General features: G+C 43.1%; 1 protein-coding gene across 1 annotated transcript in view; it reads left to right on the top strand.

Annotated features, from left to right (window-relative positions):
• The window catches only part of LOC136876481 (trypsin), a 92944-nt gene extending 89810 nt beyond the window's left edge, over positions 1-3134 (top strand). The window contains exon 8 of the mRNA XM_068228452.1: positions 2829-3134. Within this exon, the coding sequence (XP_068084553.1) occupies positions 2829-2975 (147 nt within the window). The 3' untranslated portion in view covers positions 2976-3134. The remainder of the gene's footprint in view (positions 1-2828) is intronic.
• The last annotated feature ends 14742 nt before the right edge of the window (positions 3135-17876 follow it).

Raw genomic sequence — 17876 nt, 5'->3', positions numbered from 1 at the left:
CGCTTCCTTTCCACTCCTAGCCCTTTCCTTTCCCATCGTTGCCATAAGACCTCTGTGTGTCGATGCGACGTAAAGCAAAATTTAGACGTTATAATAGAAGTAAAAATGGTACGTTCATTCGCCACCAGATGGCTCCCAGGACATGGGCGCCCGCAGGATCTTTTCCAGGGGGGGGCACATTAACAATTTTCTTGAATATAAAAACCAATATAACGTCAGCAACATTAAATTGTTTACAGAAACTTCCAGTTATAACATAAGCTAGATGACTGTCAGTAATTTCAGTTTATGAAATAATCTGGTATGATATTAAACAATTAAACATCAACATCTTTAGAATTCCAGGGGGGGGGGTAAGTGCCCCCCCTTGCCCCCCCCCTTGCGGGCGCCCATGTCCCAGGACGTGGCACAACACTAGCGTTTGAAGCGGGAGCTCACCGAACCATAGAATCAGTCTAAGCGGTTCAGATAACGTGTGTACGTAACATAATTATGACATTGACAGGTGTATGATATAGACACAAGCCTGGAATGAAACATCTGGCGACGAGGAACGTACGAATTTGGAAAACACCGAGACGAAATAATAATAGTGGAACGACAACCACCTACGTAAATTCTTAATGGCTGGCAACCAGGTATTACTTAATTGATAGCCGGTTATCTGTACCTAGTAATACACTGAGTGGCCAAAAGTCATGGGAGCACTGAATGTGATGCTAATAACCAGTTGTTCCTCCGCGAGCCCTAAAAATGGCAGCAATACGGCGAGGCATCGACTCTACAAGCTGTTGGAATCGTTCTGGAGGGATCTGGATCCACGCATATTGCACTGCTACCCACACATGGTCTCGTGTGGTTGGTACAGTGTTCGTGGGGAGTACACCAGCATCGACAGCATGTCATAAATGCTTGATTGGATTAAGGTCGGGGGATCTGGAGGGCCAATCCATGGTCGTAAGTTCACTGGAGTGCTCCTCCAACCACCTGCGTGCCACCACAGAGCGGTGACATGGCGCATTTTCCTGCTGAAACATGGCATCTCCATCAGGGTACTCTAGGGCCAGAAAGGGATGCAGATGGTCGGAAAGAATGTCCACTAAACGTGCACCTATCAGCGCCCCTGCAGCCAGAAAATGGGGCCTAATTGCGACCATGAGAACACCGCCCAGATCAGAACTGAGCCACCGCCCGCCTGGACACTACCTTGTTGACACGCAGGATCCATAGCTTCTTGGGGCATTCGCCACACTCTCACGCGCCCGTCAGCTCGATACAACTGGAACCGGAATTCATAGGACTATACCACACGCCGCCACTGTTCCATGGTCCATTGCCGATGTTCGCGGGCCCATGCACGTCGTTGAGCTCTGTTTCGGGGTATCAGCAATCGGACACGAGTTGGTCGTCAGCTGGTGAAGCCTACGCGGTGCAGTTGCCTCCTTACAGTCCTGGTAGAAATGGGTTCCTGATTCCCAACATTCAACTGAGCAGTGATCTGACTCACAGTAGCCTGTCGAGCGCCCAGTATGGTTCTGTGGAGGCGACTTGATGTTCGTTCGTTAAACACCTGTGTTCTTCCCGTGCGGCGGTTTACGCGGGTGGTAACATTCTCTCTGCGATATTGAAGATCCACCCTCGACATGTTGACCTCGCAAACACGTAATCGCGTGTAATCTCCGCAATGCTATGACCTATGCGCCGTGCGATGATCATCCCACGTTCAAAGTCGGTTAACTCGCGACGTGTTGCCATCTTCACGACACTGGTGTCTGTGACAGCCGCAGCGCTCAGGGGTCATACACGGCACATTTTCTAATGGGACACCGCTTCCCGTGATTTTTGGCTAGGCTACTTGGTGTAGATTAAATGTCCGTCTCTCTGATGTAGTGGTTAGTGTGATTAGCTGCTACCCCCGAAGACCCTGGTTCGATTCCCGGCTCTCCCACGAAATTTGAAAAGTGGTATGAGGACTGGAAGTGAGTCAACTCAGCCTTGGAAGATCAAATGAGTAGAGAACGGGTTCGATTCCCACATCAGCCATCCTCGAAGTGGTTTTCCATGGTTTCCCTCTTCTCCTCTTGGTAAATGCTGGGATGGTACATAACTTGAGGCCAAGTCCACTTCCTTCCCTCTTCCTTGTCTATCCCTTCCAATCTTTCCATCCCCACCCCCACAAGGCCCTTGTTCAGCATAGAAGGTGAGGCCGCCTGGGCGAGGTACTTGTACTCCTCTCAAGTTGTATCCCCCGACCCAAAGTCCGACGCTCCAGGACACTGCCCTTGAGGCGGTTGAGGTGGGATACCTCGCTGAGTTCGAGGGAGAAACCAGCCCTGGAAGGTTAATGGATTAAGAAAGAAAGAAAGAAAGAAAGGAAGAAAGAAAGAAAATAGATTTAAAAGGAAAATGTAACAAGGAAAATTCAAATGCATCTTCAAAAACTGGATTGCAATAAATAAATGCTCTCTTCCCAGTGTCAGGTGATCCGAAACTACGGGATGGGAATGTTCTATCCCTAAAAAAAAAAGTGTTACCCCGTAAAAGAATTATTTGTATCACGACACCATCGCTAGTCTTAATTGACCTTTGGAATATGTCATATTTGAAGTCCTAATGCCATTTGAAACTTTCATTGTTTTATTTTACAGATACATGCTTAACTTTGCTACAACATTTTACTTGTATGATTTGAGTTCATGATAGAGATCCGTACTCTGGCATTTCTGAAACTTAAGCTGCTATACAGTATGTTGAGTAAGGATTTATTTAATTCCTATGAGGTACAGTATATGGTCAGTGTCAATGAACTTTTCATTTATTTGTCTTAGGGCGATTCTGGAGGACCATTGTTCGTCGACGATGTAGTGGTTGGTGTCTTTTCCGCCGTTTCCATGGAGTCTCTACCGAAGTTGCCAAACCTCTTCTCACGTGTCTCATTCTTCCGAGACTGGATTAGAAGTAATTCAGGAGTGTAACTGCATCCACATTATATTCCAACTTAGAAAGGAGAAAAAAAAACGTTGGTGTGTAATGCGACTAGTATTTCGCCAGAAATGACTATCATGATGGACAGACACTAAAATATTTATAATAGACTAAGTTACAACCATATTTTTACAATAAAATAATGTATGGAAATGGACAGTAATGGAGAAAGAATAATAAGCTAAGCTATGATATTAACAACTCCTTGGACGTCTATGCTGATCTGTTCCAGGTACTTAACTCCCACATGTGTTGTAAGAATGAAGTAGAACCTCCTGCACACGTGCATGACTCTACTACCATATCTCCAATTTTTGATCGGTCGGGATGACGCCACACCTGTAACTTCGCACCTCGCCGAGCCAATAAGCATATCGGCTGGCACCAAGTTGGAAGCCGGCCCTCCCCAGCCATGTTTACTTGTATAATCAATGACGTTGATCCAGTGATCTCGGACGAGGACATTTACAGTGCCCTTCGCACACACGGTGTCTCTGGTGTCACCAGACTTTACGACGCCCCGATATCGCACCAGAGGTACTTCTCTCTTTCCACACTTCGGATGCCTGCAAGCGCGTCCAGACTAATGGAGTGTTTCTTCATCGCCGTCTCCACCGAGTGACATCTACACCTTCACACGTCATCGCCCAGATCTTGGATGTTGAAGACCTTGCTACGCTTGCTGCAAGTACGCTTCTCCGTATTTCTCACCTCCACCCCCTCCATCATCCACAACTATTACCATCACCTCCACCGTATCTGCTTACCCATCTCTCAATATTTCTCTTACCATACCTGTCCCCACTACCACTACTTCTGCTCACTCCTCTCCCATCCTTCCTATTACTAATACGACTACGTCCCATCCTTTTCCCCTATTGATAACCTCTCTCCCCACCCCTGATCCCACAAATCTCCAGCCTACATCTCTTCAGCCGTCTGCCGTGGTACCTTCCACCGCTCCTCCTACGAACGTGGTACGTTCACCGCCACCTCAACATTCTTCCCACTACAGCTGTGTTATACGCGGTGTGGATCCAAGCACAGCGCCTGCAGCCATTGTTCAAGATCTTCGCCAGACAGGCCTCCCTGTACGACGAGCTTCTCGCATCTACAATGCCGACGGTCCAACGTTCCTGGTGCGCCTCCAACTTCAGACTCCCGACGACATCCAGCGCCTCATTGCTCAAGGACTCTACCTCTACGGTCGCCATCATCGGGTCGAACCATCTTATTCACCTCCACAACCCTCACACCGTCCTCCCTCACCCCGCAGTCATCCCCGGCCTGTCCCTCCTCCTCACTCAGCACGTCCACTTCTACGATCTTCTACAGTCCCACCCCCGCCAAATTACTTTCCCCAACCACCACCTTACCTTGCCCTCTTCCACCTTCTCCTCACTTCCCTAGTTAACTTCTCCTCTTTCTACCACATCCTAGCTTCCCATCTTCTCCCTAGCACCTTCGTCTAACTCTTCACTCATCTCTGTTTTTGAGTGTACACGACATTGTATCTCCTTCAATAAACTTTCATCTCTATTGTACTTCTTAGCACAGAAGCCATTCCTTCACATCTCCTTCATCCCACATTTCTCCACTTCCCCGTCACCTCTCCTGGCCAGAGAGAGGGCGTTACACTCTAGGTGGCCCGCCCCACCCATTCAGGGTGGGGAATGAAAGCATCAATAGTTAGTTAGTGCAACCAGTCGCTAGCCTTTCATTAGCAAAATATTCATGCCAATTTGCCAACTACTATCGGCACCCTAAGAGAAGTTATCAGCCTGAATGCGCGTGTGCATCTCTGTGAAACCCGAGGGAGAAATTATCCGCTAAATATCTGGGGCGAGGTGGGACATCAATACAAATAGCCTATAGTGTTTGAAAAGTTTAAAATTAAATGTCACTAACTTCATGGCAATATTTTATTGTTTATGATAATGTAAAAATTTTGGTAAGAACGAATACAAATATTTGCATGACTTACGTCCTTTGTATAATGGTAGGTATCTCATAAACTTTATACAGCATGAGGAAAATGAAACTGGCCCTGGTTAATGAACAGGAGAACTGCCCAACACAGGAAATGCTGGAAACCGTGATTTCGATGGATCTATCGGTTGCTGTCACATGTCAGCGGGTGCGCATTTCCCGCATGCTCTGTCCCGAGTACGTCGCTGTGACATTACTAGGGCCCGGATTCATATGCACTAAAAACTCCAAAAATATGCATGCACATATGCACTAAAAATAAAACAGTCCCCCTCTGTGGTATAGTGGTTAGTGTGATTAGCTGCCACCCCCGAAGGCCCGGGTTCCATTCCCACCTCAGCCATCCTGGAAGTGGTTTTCCGTGGTTTCCCACTTCTCCAGGCAAGTGCCGGGATGGTACCTAACTTAAAGCCACGGCCGCTTCCTTCCCTCTTCCTTGCCTATCCCTTCCTACCTTCCGCTCCCCCCGCAAGGCCCCTGTTCAGCATAGCAGGAGAGGCCGCCTGGGCGAGGCACTGGTCATCCTCCCCAGTTGTATCCCCGACCCAATATCTCACGCTCCTGGACACTGCGCTTGAGGCGGTAGAGGTGGGATCCCTCGTTGAGTTCGAGGGGAAAGCCAACCCTGCAGGGTAAGCAGCTTAAGAAAGAAAGAAAAATAAAACAAAATACACTTACCAAACGCATTACTTAATTTTAACTCAATGCTAAATTGACAAACATTTTTCATTCCTTGAAAAATGATGCATAGCACTAGGTTATCTGCAGTTTTTCAATGTTCTCAGAGGTCAATGACTTTCTGTTGTCGGACACAATTAATTTATACGCTGAAAATAATCGTTCTATGTCGACGGACGTAACTGGCCCCGACTGCTTGGAACATTCTTCTGGCAAAGACTGCCTGATTCCACTTATGTAGTTGCTTCTTCAGTCCTGGGTTTGAGTCCAACACCACACTGAGTTTCATTTTTAACTTTTTATCCAGTTTCACCATGGTCATCATTTAAAGAACCGATGGTGTTTTGAATTTACTGAAGGGATTCGTGTAGGAGTGCACCACGAGTTCCTAGGCCTTAACCGCCTTCGAAATTGACGAATAATGCACATGGATTAAACTAATATATTTCTATACAGTTTCAGATACAAATGCGCACTTTCCTTCACGAACACACGCAGTATGACTATCATCAAGACTTTTAATAGCATCTTTCACTTGATTAAAGTTTTCCTGGTAGAACTATCTTGTGAGAACAGGTTCCGACGGAACACAAACTTCAGACAGATGAGTGTTGTACAATTGTACACGAGCCGGTGCTCTTGGGAACAGTTGTTTCCCAATTGAAATTACTTTGTTGACAGATGGAAAGAAGGTACGTATTTCTTCTGCAATACGATGCAATCCATGCGCCAAATATGTGTCATGGATGGGACTTGGTGAAAATATTCGAAGAGACTGACCAGCTTTGAACATACACGAAGCTGCATCTGTGACTAAAAGGCGCACTTTGTAACAATCACTCTCCGATTCACTGTCCGGCTCCATGGCTAGATGGTGTGCGTGCTGGCCTTTGGTCACAGGGGTCCCGGGTTCGATTCCCGGCAGGGTCGGGAATTTTAACCATCGTTGGTTAATTTCGCTGGCACGGGGGCTGGGTGTATGTGTCGTCTTCATCATCATTTCATTCTCATCTCGACGCGCAGGTCGCCTACGGGTGCACCTGGCGAGCTGAACATGTCCTCGGACACTCCCGGCACTAAAAGCCATACGCCATTTCATTTTCTCCAGGTCACTAGGCCACAGGAAGTCGCAGGGAATCCTTAACAAAACTTGCAACTGCAGCGTGGTTGATTTTCTCTAACACTTTGCACTAAAGTAAATGAGGTTTTCCGAACATAATTTACCCCCTGTGAAGTTCGCAATGTCGGTTAAAAGTAGCTGTTGCGTATTCTTATTCTGTTCTTTTAATCTGAGATGGAAGTTGTTTTCGAATGCTGTTCAATTTGAAATTTTTTATTGCATTTTACATTCTTGTCGCACACTTGACAGTACACTACATCACCGTCACTTGTATGGCCACTATTGCCTATTATCCACTGTTTAATTTTTTTTTTTTAACCTAGAGCTCTTATCTTTAGGCATTTTTACAATTTAATCTGGTGAAACACTGCAATAGACGAAGAGGAACTTATTAGATGAACACACTTGCTTAAGTAAACCTTGGGAGCAGTGGCGGCTGGTGCAGAAAATCACTTGTATTCTGTAACCCGTCCCCCCTCCAAAAAATAAAAAATTTGATAAACATACCGGTACACGGTTTTAAAGAGGTTCTCCCCTCCACTGAACAAACACGCAAACAGCCCCAACACATATACACATTCCTCATAATAAAACTATATACTGTAATTAAACGCACAATAACACATGCAATGGCAAAATAATTACGAACTCAAAACACTTGGTGTCAGTGCGCAAAAAACAGATCTTCCCAATATTACCAAAATCATTGAAATAAAACCAGAAACGTCGTAATGAAAAATTACATGTTATGTTTTTATTGTGTCATTTATGAACTAGACATTTTTATTAAAGAAAATCACAATATCATGTCCTTATTTCGACAACATAAAATGTACAAATTTTATAGTTCGTCGATTAACAAAGGTGGCTATGGAATAAGCAAGTTGGGAATATTCTATTCTCCTCGGTATTAAAAGACCTGGCGGGAAGAGCTCTACATTATTTTGCTTTCCCGTTTGCTTTGAGCGATCCCCTCTTAAATACTACCGCTGATTCAAGAGGGTGCCACCTGCCACGTGGTAATGCAAGTGTGACTAGTGCTGCCTCTCTGTGGTCGAACGAAGAATCGCTGTGAAGTGATGTCTTGCCGGTCTCGGCTGTTGTTTCCACAGCCTATCGAAAAAGTTGGGCACGCATGCGCAAAGGCAGAGTTCCTGCTTTCTGGCTAAAAGCTTAGAAACTCTCACTGAGCTTTGATCGCACAGCCACCCGGCGTGGAGCACGCGACTAGTTATCTGGTTGTGAGATGACTTGAACAATTTCCTATTCTTTGGCTGACGTCTTTTTCAATGAACTGTATTTGATTGCAGATAATATTTCTAAAGTAATTTATTTTTCAAATAGGCAATGTGCTGCAGCACTTCAGCACATAAGGTAGGGCCGCCCCTGCTTGGGAGGCTACTGTAAGGAGAAAGAAATGTCAGAAAGAAGGCAACAGCTGTTGTGAAATGGGTCCTTATCCATCTATCTGCTCGTATTACGACACTGAAAGCCCTTTCTTTGATAAGGAAGGCTTCCCGTATTGCCAAGGGATGTACAGCATAGAGAGTTCATTAGATATTTCATTTCATTCAGAAATCTTAGATAAAGTATCATACATAAGACAAAAATGCCTGTATAAGCACTAACGTTCAAAATATGCATTTGCATGTACGCATATGCATTCTTAAAGTATCCGGGCCCTAGTCATTACGTGTGAGTGACTGAAAGCAGACGTGTTTAGTGACCAGTGGAATGCAAGCTGCCTCCGTGGATCTGTGGTAGAGTGTCGGCCTCCGGATCGGATATTTGAGGGCGGAACAAAGTCCATTCGACACTCCGTGACGTACGATGTCGGCATGTAAAAGATGTCTGCACACGGTAGCTGAGGCTATACGATTATTATTATTGTTGTTATTAGTTGAATTCAACAAAAAAATGGTGCTCACGATAAAACAGCGCGCGTTCATTGTCGAGTGTTAAGTGAAGCACGATTCGTAGAAAACCTGTGCGGAGTGATTTTGTGCAAGAGTTTATGACTGGAGGTATTTTGAAAGAAAGAAAGAAAGTAAGAAAGAAAGAAAGAAAGAAAAAAAAGCGTGAAGCAAAGTCTGCAATGCAAAACTTGGTGGCAACATGGCGCGAGACGTGCTCTGTAACGAATAAAAACCGTAATTATCCGAAAAAGGAGTTCGAACACCAGAAAACATTGCTCGAGGGAAGGAAAGCCTGAAACGAAGTCCGACGAAATCTGAACGCCGTTTATTTGTGATTGTCGTGTCGAAACATTTTGGGCGATATGAATAAAAATGAGCACGCACTCTTTACTCGCTAATTTAGAGCAGGCACTAGCAATGAGGTGAATAAATTCGCCTGTCAGTAGCAGTCAGTCACAGCAGACCTCTGACCTTGAATACACACTCCAGTCGCTCGAGTAGCAGAGTGGGCGCTCCACATTTCTGGTGAATAAAGATAAAGCAGGCACTCTTTCCGGTAAGCACCTGCTCTTGAGCTAATTCAGTAGGTGACTCCAAATGATAGTGTCAAGTTCAGTGGCATGGCTGAGGTTGTGGTGGTGGTTAATCGGAAAAAAAGAAAATTATATAAATCATCTCAACTTGATTACAGAGAGTTATATCGGTCCAGTAAGGAGCATGCTGAAGAGCATCCGTGGCTCATTTCTGGCCATGTCAAAACATGCGAAAATGTTTCTGACACAGTGCTCCGAGAGGTCTTCACCAACTCCACTCTGGGTTCCGTGGTTCAAATCTCTGTTATTCCATGTGAGATTTGTGCTGGACAAAGCGGAGGCGGGACAGGTTTTTCACCGGGTACTCTGGTTTTTCCTGCCATCTTTCATTCCAGCAACACTCTTCAATATCATTTCATTTCATCTGTCAGTCATTAATCATTGCCCCAATGGAGTGCGGCAGGCTTCGGCAGCCCCCACGATTCCTATCCTCGCCGCCAGATGGGGGCTTCATTAATTTCATTCGTGAACCGGTCAGATGACTGGAAATAGGCTGTGGATTTTCAAGGAACATGGTGAATGGTTAGCGGAGCATTTCCTTGTGCACTCCAAAGAAACAAGAGGTGGTGCACTAACAAATGAAGAAAACATGTAAATCTTCTTGCGTTATGTTGGTGACCCTGGGTTTCAGAGTGGAGTTGGTGAAGACATCTCGGAGTACTGTGTCAAAAACATTTTCGCAGGTTTTGACATGAACAGAAATGAAAGTAGATTATTAGATAAAATTCCAACAAATGCTGCTTGGATCCAGGAAGCATGGACTAAGCGGCAAGAACGTTTTAGCTTCCCTTATGCTGTCGGAACTGTAGACTGTACTCATGAACAAATTCAGAAGCCACATGATCGTGGGAATGACTACATTTACAGAAAAGGCGTCCTTACCATTAATGTACAGGCCACTTGCAATGGAAAGGAAGAATTCAACCAGTGTAGATGTATCACGGCCTGATTTGCCTATGACTCCCGAATTTGGATGAACTCCGATGTTTGCAGAGTTATGATGCCTCTGTTGGAAGTCGAAGGGATGACAACTTCTGCAAATCTTACAACTTGCTTTACGTCGCGCCGACACAGATAGATCTTATGGCGACGATGGGATAAGGATGGCGTAGGAGTAGGAAGGAAGCGGGCGTGGCCTTAATTAAGGTACAACCCTAGCGTTTACCTAGTGTGAAAATGGGGAAACCACGGAGAACCATCTTCAGGGCTGCTGATAGTGGGGATCGAATCCACTATCTCCCGGATGCAAGCTCACAGCTGCGCGCCCTTAACCGCACGGCCAACTCGTCCGGTCCTACAGATCTGGCTCCTTAAAAATTACATTAATTTGTCAATATATTATTTTCATCATAATTAAATTTTGTTATTTATGTTTTATCATTTTCCTCAATTTATTAATGTCGTAATATTCAGGCTTTGATTTCCTACCTTTCAGACGGCCGATGGTAAGGTTATTCTCCCCCTGCATCAGATTCAACAGCCGCTTCTCCCACTATTTTAACGATATGCATGTTTCCCGCACGCTTTAATTCTACTTTATATTTCAGTCTTGTTTTCATGTTTTGTAATTTTTTACCAACAGTTGTTGGGCGGAAATGTTTCAGTTAAATTTATCAAGTAGTTCACACTGAATTGTATTTATTTCACTTGTTTTCTTGTGCTTCTTATCCAGTAACTGTGACTTTGAAAACAGAATTTTATGTTCCTTTAAAATGGAGATAAAAGCGGACTAGAATCCCACACTGTTGTCTGCCATGTTAAGCATTGAACTATCCAGAAGTCACTGAAGTGTTATGTACATGGCACGTGCACGATCTTGATCAGTGACACAGAGTGGCTGGTTCAGATACTCAAGTTTACGCTGTGCTTCCGCTCTACATTTTTATTCCCGCAAATGCGGAGTGGAAGCTCATCGGCAGGGAGACACTCAGGCACTCAGTGAGCACACGCTCACTCGCTTAGACTCATTTTTATTCACACCAAATACGACCTGAATCTGTACCCTTATAAATTTATTGTTGTGCATACGTTAAAGCGTCTAGGGTTTCTGAGTGAAGTGGAGTCAGGACTTTTGGGTCCTCAGTGTTTCATTTCTTCAAATGAGGCTATTTCCAGCATCTTCTGAGATTTTCATTAGCAAGGATCAATCTCGCGTCAGTCCTATTGTAAACATATTCTAGGCCAGTTTTATTTTCCCACCCGGTAGAGTTGGTCTCGTATGCTCTTTCGGCTCTAATTTGGCTTAATTCAAATGCAGAAATCGAGGGTGTGTTGAGCAAACAAAAATAAACAAGGAACAAGGGCGGAAGCTCTATGTGAAAGTGTTCCTTTCATATGGGATCCCAAGGGAAGTTTTTTAAATGGAATAAGCAGTCCAGGTTACACGCTTTCAGAAAAGTTAGCGTACACCACAGGTGCTTCTGGAAAGGGTGTAGTTGAGGAGGATGAGGGATTGTACCGTGAGTTTCTCTCATTAGTTGGCCGGCAGGTGCGTCCAGCTTATCTGCCTCCCGTTGACTCATCACTCCCCGCTCCGCGGCATAGCAACAAGGCCAGTTCTTCGCTCACTCTATCCGTACATGACATAAGATAACAATTAATATTTAATAAATAAGAATTAAGAAAATAAACTCGTACCTTATGACAGGAGATGGAAATGTTCTCCTCCTGCATCCACACATTTCTGGCGCCGTCTTAGGAAACTCCGATTCACACGCATAAGTTCGTCTTCAGTAATTGAAGTTATTTCAATTTTAACATTTTCGTAGCCCGCCATGCCGCTCTTCGAAACTCCGGCTTCTTGCCCAAGGTTTTTTTTTTTTTTTGCTATTGGCTTAACGTCGCACCGACACAGATATGTCTTATGGCGCTGACGGGACAGGAAAGGGCTAGGACTGGGAAGGAAGCGGCCGTGGCCTTAATTAAAGTACAGCCCCAGCATTTGTCTGGTGTGAACATGGGAAACCACGTAAAACCATCTTCAGGGCTGCCGACAGTGGGGTTCGAACCTACTATCTCCCGAATACTGGATACTGGCCGCACTTAAGCGACTGCAGCTATCGAGCTCGGTCTTGTCCAAGTCGTCTTAGGGATTTTGTAGGCGTATGTTCTCTTTTTCCGCGATTTCATTTGTGTTTTCCTCGTCAAGTACACGTTTTTTTAACATTTCGCTTCTTTTCGAGTAAAGAATCAGTTCCTCTCAATTTGTTTACGAGTTTCCGCACGGTCTCACTGGAAATTGTAATACAACTTAACTGCAAGACTCTGTTTTCACATAATTATCGTTCATAAATACCCTTTCCTCTACCGTGTACACATGTGGAGACATTATGAGATTTTTTTTTTTTTGCTAGTGGCTTTACGTCGCACCGACACAGATAGGTCTTATGGCGACGATGGGATAGGAAAAGGCTAGGAGTTGGAAGGAAGCGGCCGTGGCCTTAATAAAGGTACAGCCCCAGCATTTGCCTGGTGTGAAAATGGGTAACCCCGGAAAACCATCTTGAGGGCCACCGACACTGGGATTCGAACCCACTACCTCCCGGATGCAAGCTCACAGCTGCGCGCCCCTAACCGCACAGCCAACTCGCTCGGTATTATGAGAATTATACCCCGAAGTAACACTTAACAACTCGAAAACAGTTGGAGCGACACATCAACACTTAATATACGTTCTAAGCACGGACCTGGACTGCGAAGTGCGGACATTCCCGTGCTGCCGGTGTGCTGTGAAACGGGAAGTGATTAGTCAACGGGAGGTAGATAAGCTGGGCGCGCCTGCCGGCCAACCGATGGAAGACACTCACTGTATTAGGTGAGTTCAGTATCATTTAAAACAAATTGTTCGTTTAATTTTTCTCCTTCTTCCTCGGCGGTTACACTTAAGAACCTACTGTCTTATGATTTATGCCCTTACATGTAGCAACTATTTGCAAGCTACTTCATCTGTTTAGCAATTTCTGGCCATTTTGGGAATGAGATCTAGCTATCTTTCGATCTTCACGTAACAAGAAAAGTCCATGGAAGTTGAAGTCGCCGAACGTGGAGGCCATTTACCTAACTCGCATGGCCTAACCATCTCTCTAGATAATGTTAATTTAAATGTTGGCATGGCATTCCACTTATACCAAGTATTTATGTCCAAATGATAATAGCAAAACTAGTGATTTTCTACTACGAGTACTTTGCTGTGGTCTTCACAAACATGTGCCCTTAACATCTTAGAGTCCTAACAATCATTTACATTCCGAGGAGATCGTAACAATAGATCGGCAAACTGATACGTGACGTCACAACACAGTATCTACTTTTTAACTTTATGCTTGGAGTTCCTGGTGGAATGTAAGCTAATATGCGAAGGTTTCTCGTCTAAATTAAATTATTAATAATAAAATTTTATTGCAGCCAATGGCCATATTGTTCTACTCTTTACTATATTCATGTAAGGTCTTTTCTCTTTTGCTACACTTATTGAAGTGGTATCGTTCACATATTTTCCCACATAATTTGCACACACATTCGTCGCTTGGTTCGTGATATATCTCTTTTACACATAGCTTATGATGAAATCCGTGTACAGCCAGCCTGTTGATAGCACTGCGCATGTTCTTATCTGGGCCCATCCAGTCTCTACTTGTCATAGCATCCGTCACGTAAAACTCCAGCTTAACCTCAGATTTAGGTGAGCATTGGCTTGAGATGTCGATGGTACAGAAAGATATCTAAGATTCTCGATAAGGAAAGACTCCTGAGCTAACTCATTAGCTAGTCTAGATGGCGATGTCTTAGAAATATTTAATATTCTTTTCAGAAAGGTAGCTTTCACTTTTTCAAGGGTGGTTAAGTCTGATTTTGATGATTTGTCCCAGATTAAATCTATGCCGTATCTCAGAATGGGTAGTATCTTTACATGAAAAGTTTCATTGCCGAGTCTATTGATATTTTGGTTGGGTCTTGTATATCGTAAATTCCTCTTATTGCTGCTGTATTTTGAACGAAGATCCTGACGTTTGTAGAGTGATGCCGAGGTAGCGAAACTTATTTACTGTAGTCAAGTCTACCCCTGCATATGAAATTCTGTCTGTGGCTGCTATGTGCCACCGTAACCTTAAACAGTCGACAGTCTCACCTGTTCCTTGGGCAGCTGCTCCCCTATGACTTCCACCATCTTGTTCTTGGTATTACGATCTGAGATAATATGTTAGGTCGTTACCTACGCAATATACAAGGCCTGGAAGAACGGGCGATTTTCCACCAGAATAACAGGGCACTTGAGATTTGTAGTATTATTAGTAGATGTCAGAGTTATGGGCTGTTGTGAGTAAATTATATTAGAGCCGTAACTTGGTATAAGATTCGCGCTACATGTGTGATATATTTGCAATTTATTAATAGTTTTCGTGATATCTTTTAGTGAGCTATAGCTGTAAAAATTAAGAACCCTTATACATACATCCTGTTATCAATCTTCCTTCATTAATTACAACTTTAATAATGTTGCATCTTATTCTGTCTATAAGTAAGTTTCGTTCCACGCGGTTATTTTGTAGTTTTTTCATGAAATTTATATTGACTGAGCAGAAAGGCCTTCGGCTCAACAACGTCGTGTTTTTCAACTCTGCATTCGGGAGGCGGACGGTTTGGTTCCAATCGTCGGCTGCCCTGAGAATGGTTTCCCGTGGTTTTCCATTCTCTTGTACTAAGGCAAATGCTGGGACGTACTTTTTTACAGGTTGATGAGCCACACCCTCACCTTCTCTGCATCTCAAATCACGGCTTACTTGGCCTGAGAAAGTGCGTAACCTTCTAGGAGGCCCACCTTACTCCATCAGGGTATAGAATGAAAACATTTAATAGTAGTAAACATTATAGGTTGTTTCTTCGTCTACTTTTGTAACAGATCAACGAGACTATCGATAGTTTCTTAATGGCAGCGAGGAATAGTGTGGTATTACTGTCAATACTGTGATAATTCTTGTAGGGCCAAGTCATGTTATGGAGCCTATATTTCGTGCAATATGGGAATGTGAATAAAGTGTTAAAAATGGTACCTTGCTTTGTTCCAAGAAATACTTTAAAATGCAAAGAAAGAAGAAAATATGACGTTCCATCTGTTTCTTACTGATTCAACCTTAATAGAGAAGTGGAATATTGTCGTTTCGAGGCAAGGAAAAAACTAGGTTTTTTTATGTTTACCAGAAAGGCCGTCGAAAGTATACAAGCATTTAGTTGAATCTTGTTTTGGTGTTAGCCCTACAAAGAATGGGTTTCTTCCAGATAAAATACCATCCGTATTTAGTGGTTACCCCACTCATAAACAAATGTGTCCCAAAACAGAAGCGATCCTACCCCAGATTAGATTCATCTTAACCAGAAAGAATTCGGTCAATGACAACTTCACCTACGGAGAAACTCCTCAACCTCCTATGACAAAAGTAGCAAATCTAGTATCCATCCCAACTCCAAAAGCATCCCGAAGAGCTAAATACAATAGAAACAGAAGGAAATCTTATCTTGTCGAGGAAAACAACCGATAGATATAAGAAAATAATGTATAAGCTTCGACAGAAACTGAATTAATTAAAATCTGAGAAGAAGGTGAAAACAACAAGAGTACACAAGAAAGTAAATGAAATTGTGATAAAATGCCAGTAATGACGATTTAAATTTCTTGTAGAGCAGCTAGGATCCGTACAGAAAGAAAAACATAAAAGTAGATGAGACTACTTTGAAAATATCTGCTTTGTGGCATAGACGATCACCTAATGGTTACAGTTTAATTAGACCGATTGGTTGCCTAGAACTTCTACACAGGAATACATTAAAAAATTGCATTGGCTGAATAATGGAGAGATTGGAACATAATATTGAAAATTTAAACGATTCTTCAAAATATTATAGACCGACAGGTAGGGAAAAGGTATTATGTGATTTAAACCGATTATTTTTTTGTAAATTTCGCTTCTTTATAGCATTTTTATGAGTTTATCAGGTGAAAAACAACAGATTTGTGTTATTTCCCATTTAAGACCATTGTGCAGGTCAACGCATAAAGATGACATCTAGCGGCGTACTCGGAAACTCTCCGCAACACCATCAGCTGACCAGCATTTCCAGACCTTTGTACATTTCGGTGACGTGCGCAGAAAAACTGAATCACTTGGCGTTTAGTTGGTTTCATCCGAGCGATGTATTTTATTAGACAATTTAGACTAATGAGTATATACTATGGAAAGTGACAGAGACTTTTTATCATCTTCATCCAGTGAAGACGAAGATGAGTTACTTCTTCTTTCTTTTGCGAAAAGGAAAATGAAAGAATATTATTTCATTAATTAATTAACTTATTTAATGTGTTACTCCATTTTCATAGAGGAAGATGATAGGCCTTGGAAGATTTGAGAATATCTTTCGTCCTTTCATTGACCACAGCACTAGAACATAAACTGCGAAGCTTGGCGGTTCGACGAAAATAAATTTGACCGGATTTTTTTAGTACTGGAGCCATGATTGACAGAAACTTGGACATGGGCAAACTTTGAACTTCGTCACGTAATGACAAGGACTTCTGTACTTGGCTTTCACCCTAACCTATGTACAAATAAGACATACCGCACCCCAGTGGCTACATACGTATGTGAACTCTGTGAAGAAACGTGTGAAAGGTATCATATTGGACTGTAAAAAAAAAAAGCACGAACAATATATATTAGTGAATAGACAAAACTCAGTGTTAATGATAACAATTTGATCATGTATGCCCGTGTATTTGTTCTTTACATATTTGTGCACACTTCCTACAATATATATATATCTTCATGTACAGTTCCATGACGATTCGAAATACACATCCTATTCCTGTAACAACACCATCAAGCGATACTTACGTCAACGCATACCGGATAGAGTGATACAAGGAAACGTTTATGCACGAGCAGTGACCTTCGTGTTAGAGAGAACTATATGTCGTTTATAAAATAGTTGCATGTAACAATGATTATATCATGTCATCTTAACTTATCTTGTTGTGAAAATTGTTTACATTGTTATTCGTACGAGTACGGTAAGTAGTATCTCATGGCTCCTAAGAAGTCCAAGAAAGAAGACGACAAAAAGTCGAAGGATAAGAAGAAAAAACATGAGCATGGAAAGGAACCGTCAGAGCAATTGACGATTGACGAGTTACTGAAGAAAAGACTCATAGAAACAGAAGTGAACGATGATTACCCGAAATGCTGGAGATGTTCCGTAGCAATGCTGGTAGAAGGAACGACAGAAAGCTGTGAAATAATCGAACGTTACCGGTCAGCAGCCAAAGATGGAAGTAGACCCGTCGTTAAAAACATCGACAGGTAAGTTACAATCAATCAATCAATCAATCAATCAATCAATCAATCAATCAATCAATCAATCAATCAATCAATCAATCAATCAATCATTCAATCAATCAACATTGATCTACAATCAGGGCAGTCGCCCAGGTGGCAGATTTCCTATCTGTTGTTTACTTAGCCTTTTCGTAAATGATTGCAAAGAATTTGGGAATTTAATGACCATTTCCCTTGGCAAATGATTCCTATCCCTAACTCCTCTACC

This window comes from Anabrus simplex, chromosome 6, assembly GCF_040414725.1.
Source record: "Anabrus simplex isolate iqAnaSimp1 chromosome 6, ASM4041472v1, whole genome shotgun sequence".
Classification (NCBI taxonomy): domain Eukaryota; kingdom Metazoa; phylum Arthropoda; class Insecta; order Orthoptera; family Tettigoniidae; genus Anabrus; species Anabrus simplex.
Note: the sequence above shows the minus strand (reverse complement) of the source record. Positions and strands in the feature narration are given on the sequence as shown.